This window comes from Halichoerus grypus, chromosome 2, assembly GCF_964656455.1.
Source record: "Halichoerus grypus chromosome 2, mHalGry1.hap1.1, whole genome shotgun sequence".
Lineage (NCBI taxonomy): Eukaryota > Metazoa > Chordata > Mammalia > Carnivora > Phocidae > Halichoerus > Halichoerus grypus.
Window position 1 is genome coordinate 175,527,008 of NC_135713.1, and position 17,507 is coordinate 175,544,514.

A 17,507-nucleotide genomic window follows, 5' to 3' on the forward strand; every position below is an offset into this window, starting at 1 on the left:
TTCGGACCTGGCACCTTTAAATCCTTTAAGTCAGTTAACTATCTCAGATTTTAATTTCATCACAGGCAAGTTATTTTACATTTTAGAGCTTTAAGACCCTTCAAGCTGGCTTCTTTTTAGTTGGGAGTAGGTTAGGACAGAAAAGGAGATAAAGATTAAGTATTAAATACTTGATTCTTTGCATTTTTTCCATCCTTGATCTTGCTAGAAGCATATTTTAAGATTTTGAGAGAGGGAGAGTTTAGAGGGAGAGTAAGAGGGAGGAGGCTCCCCGCTGAGCAGAGAGCCCGACGCAGGACTCGATTCCAGGACCCCAAGATCATGACCTGAGCTGAAGGCAGACAACCGAGCCACCCAGGCGCCCCTAGAAGCATATTTTATAAGTCCTGTTGTAGCCTTTAAGCATTTTTTTCCTCTGGCAAGCCTTATTCTGGATTTGACTCTTCTAGAGAACATAGGTATTAATCATCCCTCACATTTGTATTTTACAAATTTCTAATTTTTTTGTAATCCTTTTGAGGTTCCCAAAGCTAATGTTAGGAAGGTATGGTTACTATTGAGTTCACGTACAAATGAACAAATTGACATTTCAAGAGGTTCCAATGTTTTCTCTGTAGTCACCAGCTAGAAGGTAGCAAACCTAAGAGCACAAGAATCCTAATCTAGGGATCCTAAACTATTTCTACTAATGTGAAAATAGTCCTAATTAGAATTTTACAAGTTCATTTAAATTATTTGCAAAACTCACGCTTCAACTGAGTACTGTAGTTTGAGGTACTTATCACAAGAAGTCTATTCAAGTATTTCAGTGCCTTACTAATGTGCTAGATGTTGTGTTGGATTCTAGATGCAATAGTAAGCAAAAAAGACCCAATTTCTGCCCTCATGGGGTTGTTTGGTAGGAGACAAATATACAAACTGTGAAAAACACTTATGAAGGCTCCATATAGAATATTACAATAAAGGAATATAACTTGGGGACCTAGTCTGAAGCAAGGGTGTGTATGTGGAAAGTGGGGGAAGCCTTAAGGCAAAAATAACCATAGGGCTTTCAAAGAACTCATATGCCTAAGAGACCGGGAGGAAAACACAGGAAAGAAGCCCATTTTGAGGCTTGTGGAAAAGAAGGCAGGGGACAGACCATGTAAGACTTTTGATATTTAGAGCAAGAAGCACCCATAAAGGGTTTTAAGCTACCAAAAAAAAAAAAAAAATCACAGGTAATATAAACTGTAAGACAAAGAATAACTTAATAAGGTACAAGTTCCAACTACATATATCTCCTTTAAAAGGCTTATTTTAAAATTTTTGTTGGCAGAAACTATTTCAAAATGAACACAACAATTTTGGGGTTTGTCCTTACTCAGCTTAAGTTTGTACAAAAATATTTAAAATGGCTGCTTATACAAAATATTTTTAATGGATTGTTCATATCTGAACCCCTTTATTATGTTTCAAAAACATTTGTGTGATCAAAAAAAATAGGACTGAACTAAGCTTTAAATATTTGAAAGTAGCTTTAGACTAGAAAACGGATACCAAACTGATCAGCCTAAAAGGAATATGTACATACATATACAATTTTCCTGTATATTAATCATTTAGTTAAAATCTTTTTTTAAATAAAATACCACAGATGGAGAAATTAAAAGTCCATCAATTAATTTTTAGGTTATCCCCCCCTTCCACTTATGATGAAAAAAATACTAATTTTTACATTAAGTTTAAGATGGAAATATTTTTAACAGAATGAGACACCACAATGAAGGCTTCATGAATAATTTATTCCATTTGAAGTTTTTTTTTTTTTTTAAAAAGTATAAACCTTTTCATTTCCTCAATCACAATTTGTACAACTCAGTGTTATGGCATTCGGCAGCAATAGTGTTTGTTCCTTATTCTTTTTTTGTCACATTAAAAAAAAAAAAGCAATTGGACCATATTAAATGTCACTGCTAAACAACAACTTTAAAACGCCCCTTCATAAAGTGACCAAGCTATTTTGAGAGAGCTGATGCTGACATGTCCAGTAATGACGTTACAATTTGTAGTTTAAACTCAGTAACTTTAAGGTCCACAAATCCAGTTTACTTTGAAAACTAAAGCTATTTTAAAACTTCATGAATACATCGACCTGAGGAGTATTTTAGGTCCCAAATCCAGTTTTTTAATTAATACTCCACAAAAGAGAAAACACATATGAAAATTTAAACCACAGTTCTGGGCCCATTAAAACACCAAGAAAAACCAATAGGTTAAGATTTCCAGCTGATTCGGGGATTGGGGGAGTGGGGGAGGGGGACAGCGGGGCCAAAAAAAAAAAAAATGTATGTCAAAAACATTTTTCCTTAATTTAGACAAACTAAAATCTTAAGAGGAAACCCAGACCAAAACATTACTCATGCAACATTAAATGTATTAACAGACTGATATGTGATGCCATAGTGGATGAAGAGCAAATTATATGATGCGACAGCATTTAAAAACTTCCTTTTAATGTATTCAATTTGAACATTTTAAATAATGCAACATAGTATTTTGATATTACAGTATTAACATAGTGCTTGATTAAAGATCTGCAAATCTTTGTAGTAACACATTAAGTTAAAAAATTACCTCAGAAGGTAAATACGAAGACGGAAGGAGAATATTTTAATACAGTAATCTGTGCCATACTGACAATTGAGTACGAATACAGCTGAGGATAGTTGACTAAGTAGTAAGAGCTTAATTTTAGTGGTTTAAGAAAAGTTTAGAAAGATTTAAAAATTACACCTACTTTAAAATTTAAGGATTACATATAAGTACACTTGGTGGCCTTCTGGCCAAACAATAAGGTGTACAGAAATTTATTCATACAGTGTTAATTCACAGTCCTGATAACTGAATGGCTTGCATAAGAAAGTATGGCTAGATGTTTCTCACTGGTTGGAAGCAGACATTATATAACTAATCTTTTTAAATGCCAAAATACTGAACTTCCACCCTGCTTGGTAATGGATAACTGCACAAAAAACAGACATTAGCACTGTAACAAAGAAGTCAAGGTGTTGGTGATCAACTGGTATAAAGAATATATTATTTTGCTTACCATTTAAACAAACAAAAAAATACTACCCATACTTGTCTGTGACATTACATTAGTAAGTCAGATCCATCATCCTGCACAAAAGGCTTAATTTTTTTTTTTCTGAAGTAAGTCTCCTGACCTTTTCTAATGGCTATTTAGCAATTTTCTATTTAAGTGTGAATTTATATATGAAGGGAAGAAAAAAAATCTTATCAGTAAATCCTGTATATTTGGGAACTACTCCCTGATTCCAGATAAAAAGGAATTGTATACTGCGTTCCTTCCTTATGGCTCCATATAAAAGAAACTGTCGGAGTAATTTTTTAAAAATCTATTTTCAAAACTGAGGTGTGGTTACTATAAGCTAGTGATAGTAAACAACTGAGAATACAGTTTTTATTTTTAAAAGTCACTACTGAGCTAAGTATATTTTAAAAAGGATACTTTTTATAGAAATTCCAAATAAGCATCTTTTCCCTCAAATCTCAGACAAGTTTTTTTTTTTTAAGTACAGAACAAAACATGCCAACATAATCTGTAGTGTGCTAGCATAATTTAAAAATGAATGCAGAGATTAGATCTTTAAATTTTAATTTCAAAAATGCTGACCACTGGAATTGCATTGTAATTTTGAAGAAGTGATTGAAAACCTTTGTCACCAGTTGTGTTCTTCATAGAAAAAACAAGACTTGCTAATGTTTTAATATACACAATTTGAAGAAGTTATATTGTTTATAAGAAAGTGATATTTAAGCTAAGCATATAGTATTTACAAAACAAGTTTCAGTAAAAACAAAACAAAACATACCGAATTACAGTTTTGTAAATACAATTGATTTTGTCTTTGTGGAGAATTAGTGAATGTACAAACTCCGAATTTTGCTAGACTGCTTCCAAGAAAGATAGGTAGACTTGGTGACTGTGAATTCAAGTCAGCAACACAGGTAGGAGGCTAACTTGGACTCTCCTGTGAGCAGCACTGTAGAAACAACCTTTTAAGGGGGTAAAGTCTGCATAAAAGCATTTCTCTTGGCATGTGCAAACAAGAAGGGGGAAAGCTGTATTGAAGGAAGGGGTGAATTAAAGTCCCTAAAATTCAAGTCCCTTCTTTAGGGAGGTGAGAACCTCCTTGGCATATGCCCTGCCTTAATCTGAGCTGTGTAATAGAAAAGTACAGACTCTGGTGTTTGGGACTGCCATCTCCAAACCAAGAAAATTAAATAAATAAAAAAGGCAAAAGGAAACAGGTTAAGTTTAGAAAATGGTTTTTTAACTAGTGGAATAGAGTCTGAATACCAGAATTCACTGAGAATCTATTTACACCACAGTTTGATTGCACACACACACCCATACATATGCATACTCTCACACACATTCCCAATCTTTAATTTAAAAAACAAAAAAAGTCAAACAATCAGAGTGACTGTTCTTAAAATAATTTGTAAAATGCCTAGAGCTGGGCTAAATTTCAACCTTATAGCAGATCCTGAAGATAATTTTCATAATTAATAATATCCCCATGCCTAGATGTGCCACTGTCAAAACTGAAAAAAAAAACCCAAAAACAAAAACATTTAAGCATGTAACATTAAACACCAAAATTAGTTTAAGCATTCAGTAGCAAATGTTTTTCTTGTAAAACTAAGTTTCTTTCACTGGAAATGGCCTGAAATATTAGTCATAGCCCTAAACCATAGTACAAAATATAACTGAAGAATTCTCATTTTATTCTAAGTTAAACCACCCAACAATATCACTTGTATATTGCCATCATGTTATTCTGTAAAGGTGTGATATATAAAATGCTGTAAGACCCAGTACCTTTTCAATTTATAAACACAGTGAACTTCATTACTGTACATGTACTCTGCAACTACAGCTTAGCTGTAAATCCTCCACACACAATGGTATGGACATTATTCCCCCTCTATCCCCATTAAACTGTACATCGAGACAATACAAATTTACTGTCCCACCCACCCCCTTACAAAAAAATAATACTCTAAAAGCAACCCTACTGCAACTTTTTAATTAAGACGATTACATATATTTTAGACCAATTGCTTTAAAGCAAGAAGGCAGTATAAACCTTCTAGGAAAATTTTTATAAAAGAGGTTAAGAAATATAAGACAATTTATACATTTAAAAACTTACAATAAATAAGAGATGCAGGCATTTTTGAATACTAGATACTATAATCCAATACAAGAACATCTTGATGTTCTGAAGCCATATGTTGAAATTCATTGTTCCTCATGTTTCCTCTCCATGCTTTTAATATTCATTTAATATGACTGGGTACTATGGCTCATTACTTTTCACAAATACTGTGACTGGAAAAAAAAGGTTAATTTTGCTACGAAACTGTTATAATACGTTTTGTATGATCAGTCATCATCCTAAAGAGTTCAGTATAGTCAATGAAAAATAGCAGGGTTATAGCCCCCCCAAGTCAAAACAATATTTGTTGAAGTAATAAGAATTAGACCCCATCACAGATGACTTTCACTGAGAAGATAACTGTAACTTAATCTTGCAGCGAAATATCTTTTTTCCTTGTTCTTTTCTTGCACAGTTCCATCGAATGAAGATCACAGCATATTCATGATAAAGTTATATAACTGATTCAGCACCACAAAATGAATTGGGAGACATGAGCGTCTGTCCTGGATTGCAGGGTCACAGGTTAGCCAGGAGAGTGCATTGTACTGTTCCAAAACAAACCTGAAAAGTGTAAGTCATGTATTTACTTTCACTGTAGATTTTGGAAACAGTTCCCAATTATAGCATCTAAGATTCAAAGCTACTTTTTTATTTTTTTTTTAGTTTTTAAAGATTTTATTTATTTATTTGATAGAGAGAGACACAGCGAGAGAGGGAACACAAGCAGGGGGAGTGGGAGAGGGAGAAGCAGGCTCCCCGCAGAGCAGGGAGCCCGATGCAGGGCTGGATCCCAGGACCCTGGGATCATGACCTGAGCCGAAGGCAGACACTTAACGACTGAGCCACCGAGGCGCCCCTTTTTATTTTTTTGAAGACTTTACTTATTCATTTGACAGAGAGAGAGTGCACAAGGAAGGGGCGCCCCAGAGGGAGAGGGAGAAGCAGACTCCTGCTGAGCAAGGAGCCCGATGCGGGGCTTGATCCCAGGACCCTGGGATCATGACGAGCCGAAGGCAGACGCTTAACCGACTGAGCCACCCAGGCGCCCCTCAAAGCTACTTTAAAAAATGGTGGAAGGTATGGAATAAAGAGTCCTTGGGGAGATTAAAGATTAACTAATTTTCATAAAAAGAACTCTCAAAAGTAGATTACACATGCTAGAAAGAAAAGCACTCATTCTGAATGATGTACTTCATCTAGAGATCCAAGGGTACACAACTGTTAATTATTGCCAAATATGAGAGAAATATGTAAGAATCAACATTATATTCTTTCAAAGATGTAATGGAGAACCTTTAATGGAAAAAAGACTTATACCTGAGGACATCTGAAGTCTGATTTGAGTCAAGTGGGTGGGAGTGTTTACTGTGAAGCAGCTCGTCAGATTGCACTGAAGGCACGTGGAGGTGCAAAGAGGCCTAAAAAAACAGGAAATCAGTCAGCCAAATGGAAAAGTTGTTGGTTTTACCTTATTTTCCCAAGGTCTCGTCCTTGATGAAATACATTTTAGACCTATGTAATGAATGGGCACCACTATAAAGATGCTTGTTCTCCTTGTTTAACCAATTTATTACAGAATTTTTAAGTGCATAACTTATATTCAATCTTACTTTATTTTCGTCAGCTCTATGCTTTTGAGACCACATAATAATCCTTAAAAAAGTTATTTAAAAGTTATTTTAAAAGTCATTTAAAGTCATCTATTTTCTGAGTGTCACACGCCTAGATGCGTAAATGTTTAAAGAAGCACTAAACTGATAAACCTGAAGTCTGTCTACAGGTTACATAGAACTTTATGCACATACACATAGGTCTAGCACTGAAAAATGTTAAGAGGAGTAAGCATATGCAAATATACTGCTTACAAAGCTATAAATTTTAAACAAAGTTACCTATGGTGGAATTGTGAGCACTCTAGTACAGTGCATAGTGCCTTCTTTGCCCATGCAATTTCATAATGGAGGCTTGGTGACAACTGTCACACCCATTTCGGTATGACAATGAAGAGTGGAAGAAAGGAATTTCAATTAAAGTGAATCATTTTTTGTTTATTGAGTCAATGTATGTAAAGTGTTAAAAAAAAAAAAAACTATGAGAGATGGAGAAACTCTTAGATCTCATTCTGTATACTGTAAAAGGTACTATTTTATATTTAGGTCATCTCTTCTCTACAACTGTAATATATATATATATATATATATAAACTCTTGTGTTATATATTTAAGAATATAACCAAAGATATGTATTTTTTTTAACTGCCCATAAACTCTTGATTTGTAAGTTATAAGCAAAAGTCTCATATGGCATATCACTACAAATCAGATGAATATAGTCAGTACCAGAAATTACCATTTAATTTCTATGATAAAAAGATTTTTTAATCATCTAGGTAACAATCTATTATTTTTCCAAGTAAAGAGAAACACATCAGGTGGTTTTATTGCCTATGGTATAGGAAATAAAATGGAATGTATGAAAACAAAAGGTGAACAAAATTATGGTAAATTATGCCTTACCTGGTAATTCAGACCAGAAGTCCTAATCTTGTTACACTGTATCTGAGGGTGAATGCCCACTTTACACTATCCTCTCTGCAAATAAATATTGAGTAGAAAAGAATCTGGATAGTCCCTTGGACTTTTTGTAAAGTGGTGTTTCCTAAAAAAATGTTCCGTGAAACACTAAGGTCATGAACTATTCATTGGTGTTACACAATCGCTTTCTGGTGTATTAAAGTAAGTTTGGGAAATAGTAGGTATACAGTGATATTTACTGCTGTTTTTCCAGAAACTTTAATGTGCATACATGTATTATAACAACAAAAGGGGGGCGGGCAGAAAGCATGTGCAACATTTCCCAAAGGACCAAAGAACCCTTTGTTTTGAAGAAACACCAACGACTACTATTTTGCAGAAACACACTGGGAATATGTTCTTGTAATGAGATCTGTATAGACCACTGTACATATATTGGAAGGGGAAGAAAAGTCATATGATAAAACTTCATTACCTTGACTGACACTCCCTAAATATATTATTGCATCAATAGTCAATTCAGATCAACAGTTGTTGTATTCTTTATGAATGTGCTTATGAAGTTCAATGCTTAGTCTCAAATGTCACTGACTCAATGGTATGTGGGCCAAGAGTATCAAGATTTAATAGCAACAGGCTTAAGAGGGGACAAGCCTATTGGTTCAGGTACCCACTAAACTATAACCCCCAAAAACTAAAGCATAGTATCCAACTTTTATCCTACATGTAAAAAACAATTGGCAAGTAGTGAGGTTAGCATGACTTCTGGAATAAAATAGTCAACTTCTGGTGCATGTATGTAAGAATAAGTGAATCAGATCTGAATTTCCTATTTTGTAATAGCAGTAAGCAACAGCAGTAACAAACTCTGGATAGGGCTTTCACATCTCATTGTACCATTTTATAATGTATCTCAACCTCGTTATGTCAATTGCTAATGAACTTGTTTGGATAAATAAGTCACTATGCGTCTGAGAATCTTAGCACTTGAAAACCACTTAATAGTCTAACACAGCAACTTACACAAAGCTAGAAAAAAATTTTTAAGGACGTAGTAAATGGACCTAAATATCAAATATTCTTACAAAATTATGAATCCTTTAATCCCCAAAATATTATGGCATAATAGCAGTATGATGTAATTCAAAGAATAACAGTATAATCATGAAAGGATCCCGACTGTAGTCCTGGGTCTACTACCAATTTATGACTTTGGACAAATGAGTTTTTCTGAACTTTAATATGCTCACCTAGAAAATGAAAAGGTTAGATTAAAAGTAATATAAGGTTCACCCAGATTTAAACTTCCATATGTGCAGCTGCAAATAATAAGACCAAGGGTCCCAGAAATATGACTTAAGATTAATTAAAAGTTCAAACTTAGTTTCAATTTTTAAAAAGTAGAGCTATTTCATAATTAGATAACTTCCTTGTGATCTTATCATATTTCATAATGCATTTAATAAGACCTTAGACACTTGTATTTCTTAGGAATTAAGCCATCAATTAGCATTATTTAGGAACTGGCACAGAAATGGAAATACCTTAAGAAAAAGGGGACACTGATATTGTGCTTGAGGACATGCTGACCAGAACCAGTCAGGTAACGGACCCGCTTTGGCAGTTGATACAAAGTAACCAAGGGCCAATGGTTGCTGAAGAATATTAGTTACTTCATCATGAGATTCTGTTGAAAGTAGTCGATCAGTACCCTGACCCTTAAATAGAGAAAATTAAAAGTGTGTTAGTTCATTTGATATACCTTGGCACTAGATATACAGAATGGTTTATGGCAATCAGTCTATCTTATGACACCAATTTAAAAAAATACTAAAGAATATTGAAAAAAATCAATTGCTATGTACTTAGTAAGAAGATCATAATTAGTAACAATATTAAAAGAATGAGTTTTAAGAGTTATATGAGGAATTTAATATACCAACTGTTTAACAAGTTTGTATTATTATGCCGAGCCCATGTTCAATGAATGTGTGTATAAACCTTTCCAGCCAATTGAAAAATACAAAATGTTCAATGAAATCTCTAACTTACTTCCTAATACTCCCTCAACTAATTCCTGACCACCACATCTCAATCCAAAAGGTAAATTAAATTTAGCTTTGTTCATCTAACACTATAAAATGCAGTTATTAGTTTTTTGGAAAGCATTATGGCAATAGGAAGGGACAACTATTAAGTGATGCTCATATCCTTCAGATTAGTCCATGTATTTCTTGGTATTTATGTTAAGGAAATAGATAAAAAGAAGAAAAATGATATGCATGGAAATATTCATTACAACATTGTCTATAACAGAAAAAAATAAAATACTTAAATGTCTAAAATTCTGGGAATGATATAACAAATTACAGGACAACAACGATGTTAAAAGGTGATTATACTTATTTATATGTATTGAAAGCTGCAATATAAATACATGTGAAAGAAAGGTAATCTGCTAAAAGTAAAAATGATTTTATTAAAGTGGTGAGATTACTGGTGCTTTTCTATATACATATATATTTTTTCAATAATCTCACTTTTTCAAGGTTTTTATTTTTATGTAATCTCTACACCCAACGTGGGGCTCGAACTTAAAACCCCGAAATCAAGAGTTGCATACTTTACTAACTGAGCCAGCCAGGCACCCTAATAATCTCACTTCTTTCCAGTTTAAAAAAAAAGGAAAGATGTAAGGTAAAACTGGAGAAAGATCCTTATTTTATTCTTAAGATTTTATCTATTTACTTGTCAGAGAGAGAGCGAGCGTGCAGAAGCAGGGAGAGCAGCAGGAAGAGGGAGAAGCAGGCTCCCTGCTGAACAAGGAGACGGATGCATGACTCGATCTCAGGACTCTGGGATCACGACCTGAGCCAAAGGCAGGCGCTTAACTGAGCCACCCAGGCGTCCCGAAAGATCCTTATTTTATTTTTTTATTTTTTAAAAAGATTTTATTTATTTGACAGAGAGAGACACAGCGAGAGAGGGAACCCACAAGCAGGGGGAGTGGGAGAGGGAGAAGCAGGCTTCCTACGGAGCAGGGAGCCCGATGTGGGGCTCGATCCCAGGACCCTGGGATCCCTGGGATCATGACCTGAGCCGAAGGCAGACGCTTAACCGACTGAGCTACCCAGGCGCCCCAAGATCCTTATTTTAAAAGGGCAGATTCTAAACATATGCATACTATAACAATCAAATAACGACTATATATAATTTCACTCAAATAAAGATGTTATTCAAATGAAGCCCAATTAGTTTTGAGTTCAAATAGAAGGACAAGACAGGCTGCTTCCCAAATGCTAAAAATTAAGACAGAGAGAAGCCCTGATTGAATGGCATCTCTTAGGGCATATACTAATTCTCAGATAATCTGATCCTATACCTGATTAGAAGCAATGGTAAAGAGGCAGGAAAACTACAAAAGAAGGACTAAAGCCAAGTAGTCTAGAAAAACATGAAGTCAGGGACAGCAGACCCTTAGAGATTCTCTTTATAATTCACAATTCAAAGTAGTAACATCTGTAAGACAGAGTGCAAGAATGTACTATTAATCTCACTTCTTGTTAATTTCCCAGGAAAAAATAATGTTTTATTTCATATATCAGTCCATTAATAAGTTAATGAATGACATTTAGATTAAGCTTTTATAACACGGTTACCTTGCCAGCATCACCTCCATGGGGGTAATGAGATCCTGGAGAATGTACAGGAGACCCCGTTGGAGATGCAGGAAGAATATTAATGATATCAGGGTCAAGATCATCTCCTGTGTCTAATAAATCAAAGATACCCATTCCATCTGCTCCATCTACACAGAAGAAAGTAAAATAAATAAATCCTCCATTATTCACATCCCGCGGTCATTTTTAGGGGAGGGTTAAAATAAATTAATGAATTTTAACCAAAATGGGTTAATTTAATTAACATCTATTGAATGTCTACCATGTGCCAAGTATTGTTTTAGGAGCCATATAAACAATTATACATTATAAACAAGCATGTGGTAGTGTGAATAATGCCCTCCCCCAAGATGTCCACATCCTAATCCCAGGAATGTGTGAATATGTTACCATAAAGAACTTTGCAGATGTGATCAAGCTAAGGATCTTGAGATGGGGAGATTATTCTGGATTATCCAGGTGGGTCCAATGTAATCACAGGGGTCCTAATAAGAGGGAGGCAGTAGGGTTAGAGTCAGTGATGGAGATGTGATGATGCTACACTGCTGCTGCTGAAAATGGAAGAAGGGGCCATGAGCAAGAGGTGCAGGTGAGCTCTAGAGGCTGGCAAAGGCAAAGGAACAGATTCTCCTTTAGAGCTTCCAGAAAGAACCAACCCTGCAGACACACTGACTTCAGCCCAGTTAAGACTGATTTTAAATTTTTGATCTCCAGAACTGTAAGATAATAAACATGTGTTGTTTAAAGCTACTAAGCATGTGTCAATTTGCTACAGCAGCAACAGAAAACTAATACAAAACAAACAGTATGCTGGAAATGAAAATGTATTTGAAATGGACTACGCACAATACTCTAATTCTTTATTAGTATATAAAATACATTCAAGTTATTGTATAACGCACTGAAAGAAGAAAATAATAAATACTCCTTACTTGTGATTTTTTCTTCTTTTTTTTTTTTTTTAAGATTTATTTATTTGGGGGTGGGGAGCGGCAGAGGGATAGAAACTCAAGCAGACTCCATGCTGAGCAAAGAGCCTGACACGGGGCTTGATCCCAGGACCCTGAGATCATGACCTGAGCCGAAATCAAGAGTGGGATGCTCAAACGACTGAGGCACCCAGGCGCCCCTTACTTGTGACTTTAGAGATGTGCCATTTTCTAAGGTACCTCAGAGCAATAATGGAATATCATTTATTTTCTCTTCTACTAAAATGTAATCTGTAAGTTTATCTACAAGAGTTATTCCCTACTATGGCAGTTTATGTAAATTATTTTGGCAAATCAACTTAGAAAGGAATATAAAATGTGCTGCAAAGTCTATGGTCTATGTACAGGTAGCGAGCAGCACAGGCAAAAACCTGTGCATTTCATGATCAATGTTGCCTTTTAAAATAAGTAAATATTTATGAGATAATTCACAGCACTAGTTCCAATACCAATAAGGTAGAAGAATGGTTGTATTAGTATCCTATTGCATTTTTAACCAATTACCACAAACTTGTTGACTCAAAACAACATGCCTTCATTCTCTTACAGTTCTGGGGTCCAAAAGTCCAAAATCAGTTTTACTGGGCTGAAATCAAAGTACTGGTCATTAGGTCAAAATCAGGAACCAGGAGGCCTATGCTCTTTCTGGAGGCTCCAGGGAAAATCCATTTTCTTCTCTTTTCCAGCATCTAGAACTACATTCCTTGCGTTCCTTGGCTCATGGCCCCTTCCTCCATCTTCAAAGTCAGCAGCACAGGATTATTTCTCTGTGACTTTCCTTCCCTCCATTTCCATCACATGACCTTCTCCTCTTTTGGGCATGATCAAATCTCCCTTTGCTTCCCTCTTATAAGGATACACGTGATTGCATTTAGTGCCCACCTGCATAACCCAGGATAACCTCTCCATCTCAAGATCTTTAACTTAATCACATATGCAAAGTCTTTTTTGGTCATATAAGGTTAACACTGATAGGTTTCGGAAACATTTACCGGACAAGGATAGGTTTGGGGAGGCATTCTTCAGCCTAAAATCAGCCACAATCATCCAAGACTTATTTTATATTTGCGAACCTTTAAAGAACAATTCACCTACCATTGTTGGGATTAAAGGCTAAGTCCAAATTTTCAGTAGTGTAAGTAGCTGAAGCTACTTGCACAGAAGCTGAAGTAGGGAACACAAGTATATGAGTACATGATGTATCCTGTGGGGTATTTAGCATCTGAGATGTCTGCATATTTAGAGTGGTGCTTCTTCCAAACACAGAACCAGTTGACACAGAATCTGGAAATAAAGAGAATTTATTTTTTCTTTCAATAAAAGAAGAATCAATTTTACATAATACTAGAAACACAAGCACATGAAAAATTAAATCTGATATAAACTAAAGATAGCTAACCTGGCATAATAACAAAAGAGCCTTGGGGTTCCATTGCTACCAAGCAAGCACTGAGAATGCTGGGAGAGTCTGCAGCAGATATACCACACATTCTACACATGTCTTTGAGCCTTTTACTTAGAGACTGCAAGTTTCGACGACTCAGCAAACTGCTCCAATCTGTGGATATCAAGAGTAAAAAAAGAAAAAAAAATCCAAAGTAACAGCATTGTTAACGCCCTCTAGAACCAAAGTTAAAACATAATGGTTTTAAAACTAGTGAATTCCTCCAATAGGAGTCATCATCAAGCCAAAAATATTGCTGATGTTACTCAACATCCTTTATCTACCTAACTTTAATGTATGTCACCATCAATTAGTATTTGCTAAACAGGGGATGAGCTGAATAATAAGCAGAAAGAGGAAAATATAGAAGACAATAAATAAGAATAGTAGTAATAACACTGGTGGTATAGTCAAAATATAAAATGTCCTTTTAAAATTGGAATTAGGCCATCTGTGACCTAGACATATGTGATTCCTCTTGAAAACAAAAAACTAGTTTTTATAACCTCTGCATTTTATTCAGAACATATACCCAGATGTGGCCTAACAGTGTATTAATTAACATAAAACAGAAGTTGAAGTACTTAACAATCAAAGCACAATTTTACCTTTCAATTCTCCATGACCAATCCTTCCTAAGCGGCCAATTACAACTCTCCACGGTAATGAACTCATTTGTACAAGTCCTAAGCACCACTCCCAAAGTTTCTGTAGACCAAACCTTCTAGCAGATCCTTTTTTCCGACGAGCCCTGTTGCACAGAATGAAGAGACAATTAAGTATTTCTAAAAATCATATGAGAACGTTTTAAAAGAGCTCAAATTTGTGAAAAACTAGTCCCTCAATTTTAATGCCTGACACTTTTTATGTAAGTCATAAGCAAGAATATACATAAGATCATAGTGTTTAGCATGCTACTTTATGTTTTTCATAACACACATTAAAATAGGTTCTTAAGGGGCGCCTGGGTGGCTCAGTCATTAAGCATCTGCCTTCGGCTCAGGTCATGATCCCAGCGTCATGGGATCGAGCCCCACATCGGGCTCCCTGCTCAGCGGGAAGCCTGCTTCTCCCTCTCCCACTCCCCCTGCTTGTGTTCCCTCTCTCGCTGTCTCTCTGTCAGATAAATAAATAAAATCTTAAAAAAAAAAAAATAGCTTCTTAAAATAAAAACTGTCCATGAACCACCAAAATTCATCAGAAACACTGTTCTACACCAGAGATTGGCAAACTTTTTCTTTAAAGGGCCAATATATTAAGCTTTGCAGGCCATCAAGATTCTGTTGCAACAATAACTCTGCTGCTACAGCATGAAAGCAGCCATAGATAATACTTAAACAAATGCATGTAGCCAGATTTGGCGCATGGGCTGTGGCGTGCCAACCCTTGCTCTATACTTTAAGTTGAAGAATATTAAACAAAAGACTACACTTCTCAGACCAAACAACACTGTTGTGTTTTCTGCACGCATGTCCTTTATTAGGCAAGTACATGACATAAGCACTCTGTGGCTGAGCCATGGCAGCTATGATTTACTGAGTACTTAATACATAGCAAGCATTATGCCCAGTCAATTTACATGTAATATCTCATTTCAGCCTAACAAACCCTAGGAGGGAGATAAAATTATTCTCCCAGTTTTATTTATTTTATTTATTTATTTTATTATTTTATTTATTTATCCTCCCAGTATTCTCCCAGTGGAAGCTCAGCTAGCTAAAGCAATTTTCTCAAGATCATATACCCAGTACGTAGGAGAGCTGGGATTTGAACCCACGTCACCATGACTCTGGAGTTGGACCTTTTTACCATTATCTCACTTCTACTTTCAGTAAAATGGCAATACTATCTTTGTATTGGAAAGGTGGTATTATTCTTTCTCTATTCTTTCTCATCCTTCACAGATAAGCATACTATTTCCAAAACTCACTTAATGAGCATTTTAAAAAATCAAAATTGTGTCAAGGAAATAAGGTATGAAGTATTTCTCTAAGGTTTATAAAAAATGGTCAATAAATCTTTATAACCAATAATATAAAATTAATGTTTCTATATTCCACTTCTTCAGCACCACTATAACCCAATATTCATTAAACATTTCTGCACATAATCAATTTCTGAACTTAAAGAAACTGATCTTTATATAATAAAAAAAATAAAGGATACAACCAAACCTCAAAATTGAACATTACTTCATCGACCTGCCTTTCAGGTTTTCTTATGCCATGTTCACTAGCCTTGAAACATATTACTAGAAATGTCTATTAGGTTATAACTTACTATGAGGCTTACCTGTTGTGATCTATTAGTTACAGCCTTGATAAATAACTGAGCATGATATCTAATTACTACCAAGAAGAATTCTAAAAATAAGGCCACTATTTTCAGAAGACATTCCAACACTTAAAAGGAAAATTTTCAGTCAACAATTTTAGTAAAGGAAGTTAACTCAGTTAATTAGGGACTATATTTTAGATGGTACCTGAGAGAAGTAAATGCTATAGGATGCTCTTTTTTAATTGCAGAGGGCTCTCTCGTTCCATTCTTTAAAATTTCTTAGGCTGAAATCACTGCCTCAAGCTTTATTACATAGAATTTAGGGACTTTAATCTCTTTTGTCTGTGTAACAAAGATCACTCAAAATTATTTCTAATTATACAATATATTCACTACCCAAAAAAGTGAAAAGCACGCACAATCCCAAAACTTAATGTACATTACCTTCCAAACAGTTTTCTATTCATTAAAAATGAAAGTGTGTGTGTGTGTGTGTGTGTGTGTGTGTGTGTGTGTGAGAGAGAGAATTTTTTAAAATGGATGATATAATGATACACTTAAAGAAACAGAGGTACCTATTTGGGACATCGATGTTAATGATACAAGTCTCTAAAAGTTCTCCATATAGATCTGTGCAAGATGCAAGAATCCATCTTTGATCATGTGATAAACAGTAGCCCACGAAAAGAACATTATATTTCTGTCCAGCTTCTCCAAATGTTTCTCCTAGCTCTGTCTGTTTATCCTTCACTGGAGCCAGAATAAAAGGTGGTGTATAAAGTCGAATACACTCTGGTCTCTGTAAAATAAAAAATAAAGGTACTATGGTACTAGCCAATTATAGAAAAATCTTTTATTGAAAATGTGATATATTATCAATACCCAATTATAAGATAATCAGAAAATGAGAACTAAACAAAGAACTGCACTTAGTTTTGTATAAAATCATAAAATGTACAGTTATTCAATAACTTTGGTCATGTAAAACATACTTACATCAGGACTTTTAAGAGCAGTTTCCATGGCTAAGCCTGGACCAAAGCCAGTCAATGTTTTCACGTTGGTTGATGTTGGAAGTGGTCTCCGACACTGGGTAAAGGCCGAAAAAGCCAGGGATTTTAAATGCTGGGTATAGATTTGTCTATCTTCGTGTTTCACAGGTTGCAACAGGTACTGACAAGGAACAATCTAAGAATTATAGGCAAATATTACAAAGGTTAAACTTCCAAAACTAAAAATAGAAAGAACCATGGGTCTAGAACTCTAAAAACATTTACTAGAAAATTTAAACAAAACCTAATTAAAACTATGTTCTAAAGAATTATATTTTAGGGGCGCCTGGGTGGCTC

The 17,507-nt window shown here is 35.0% G+C and overlaps 1 protein-coding gene across 2 annotated transcripts in view; it reads right to left on the reverse strand.

Annotated features, from left to right (window-relative positions):
• Positions 1–1,763: 1,763 nt before the first annotated feature.
• MED13 (mediator complex subunit 13) overlaps positions 1,764–17,507 on the reverse strand; it is a 103,701-nt gene continuing 87,957 nt past the window's right edge. Inside the window, exons 22-30 of one of the 2 annotated variants that reach the window (XM_036081781.2) lie at positions 17,155–17,346; positions 16,734–16,957; positions 14,490–14,632; positions 13,837–13,995; positions 13,533–13,721; positions 11,428–11,576; positions 9,313–9,486; positions 6,552–6,652; positions 1,764–5,795 (exon numbers count right to left, since the gene is read on the reverse strand). In XM_036081781.2, the coding sequence (XP_035937674.1) occupies positions 5,663–5,795; positions 6,552–6,652; positions 9,313–9,486; positions 11,428–11,576; positions 13,533–13,721; positions 13,837–13,995; positions 14,490–14,632; positions 16,734–16,957; positions 17,155–17,346 (1,464 nt within the window). In that variant the 3' untranslated portion in view covers positions 1,764–5,662. Of the gene's footprint in view, positions 5,796–6,551; positions 6,653–9,312; positions 9,487–11,427; positions 11,577–11,838; positions 11,934–13,532; positions 13,722–13,836; positions 13,996–14,489; positions 14,633–16,733; positions 16,958–17,154; positions 17,347–17,507 lie in introns of those variants that run through there. The other variant, XR_004913938.2, reaches the window with a different exon arrangement.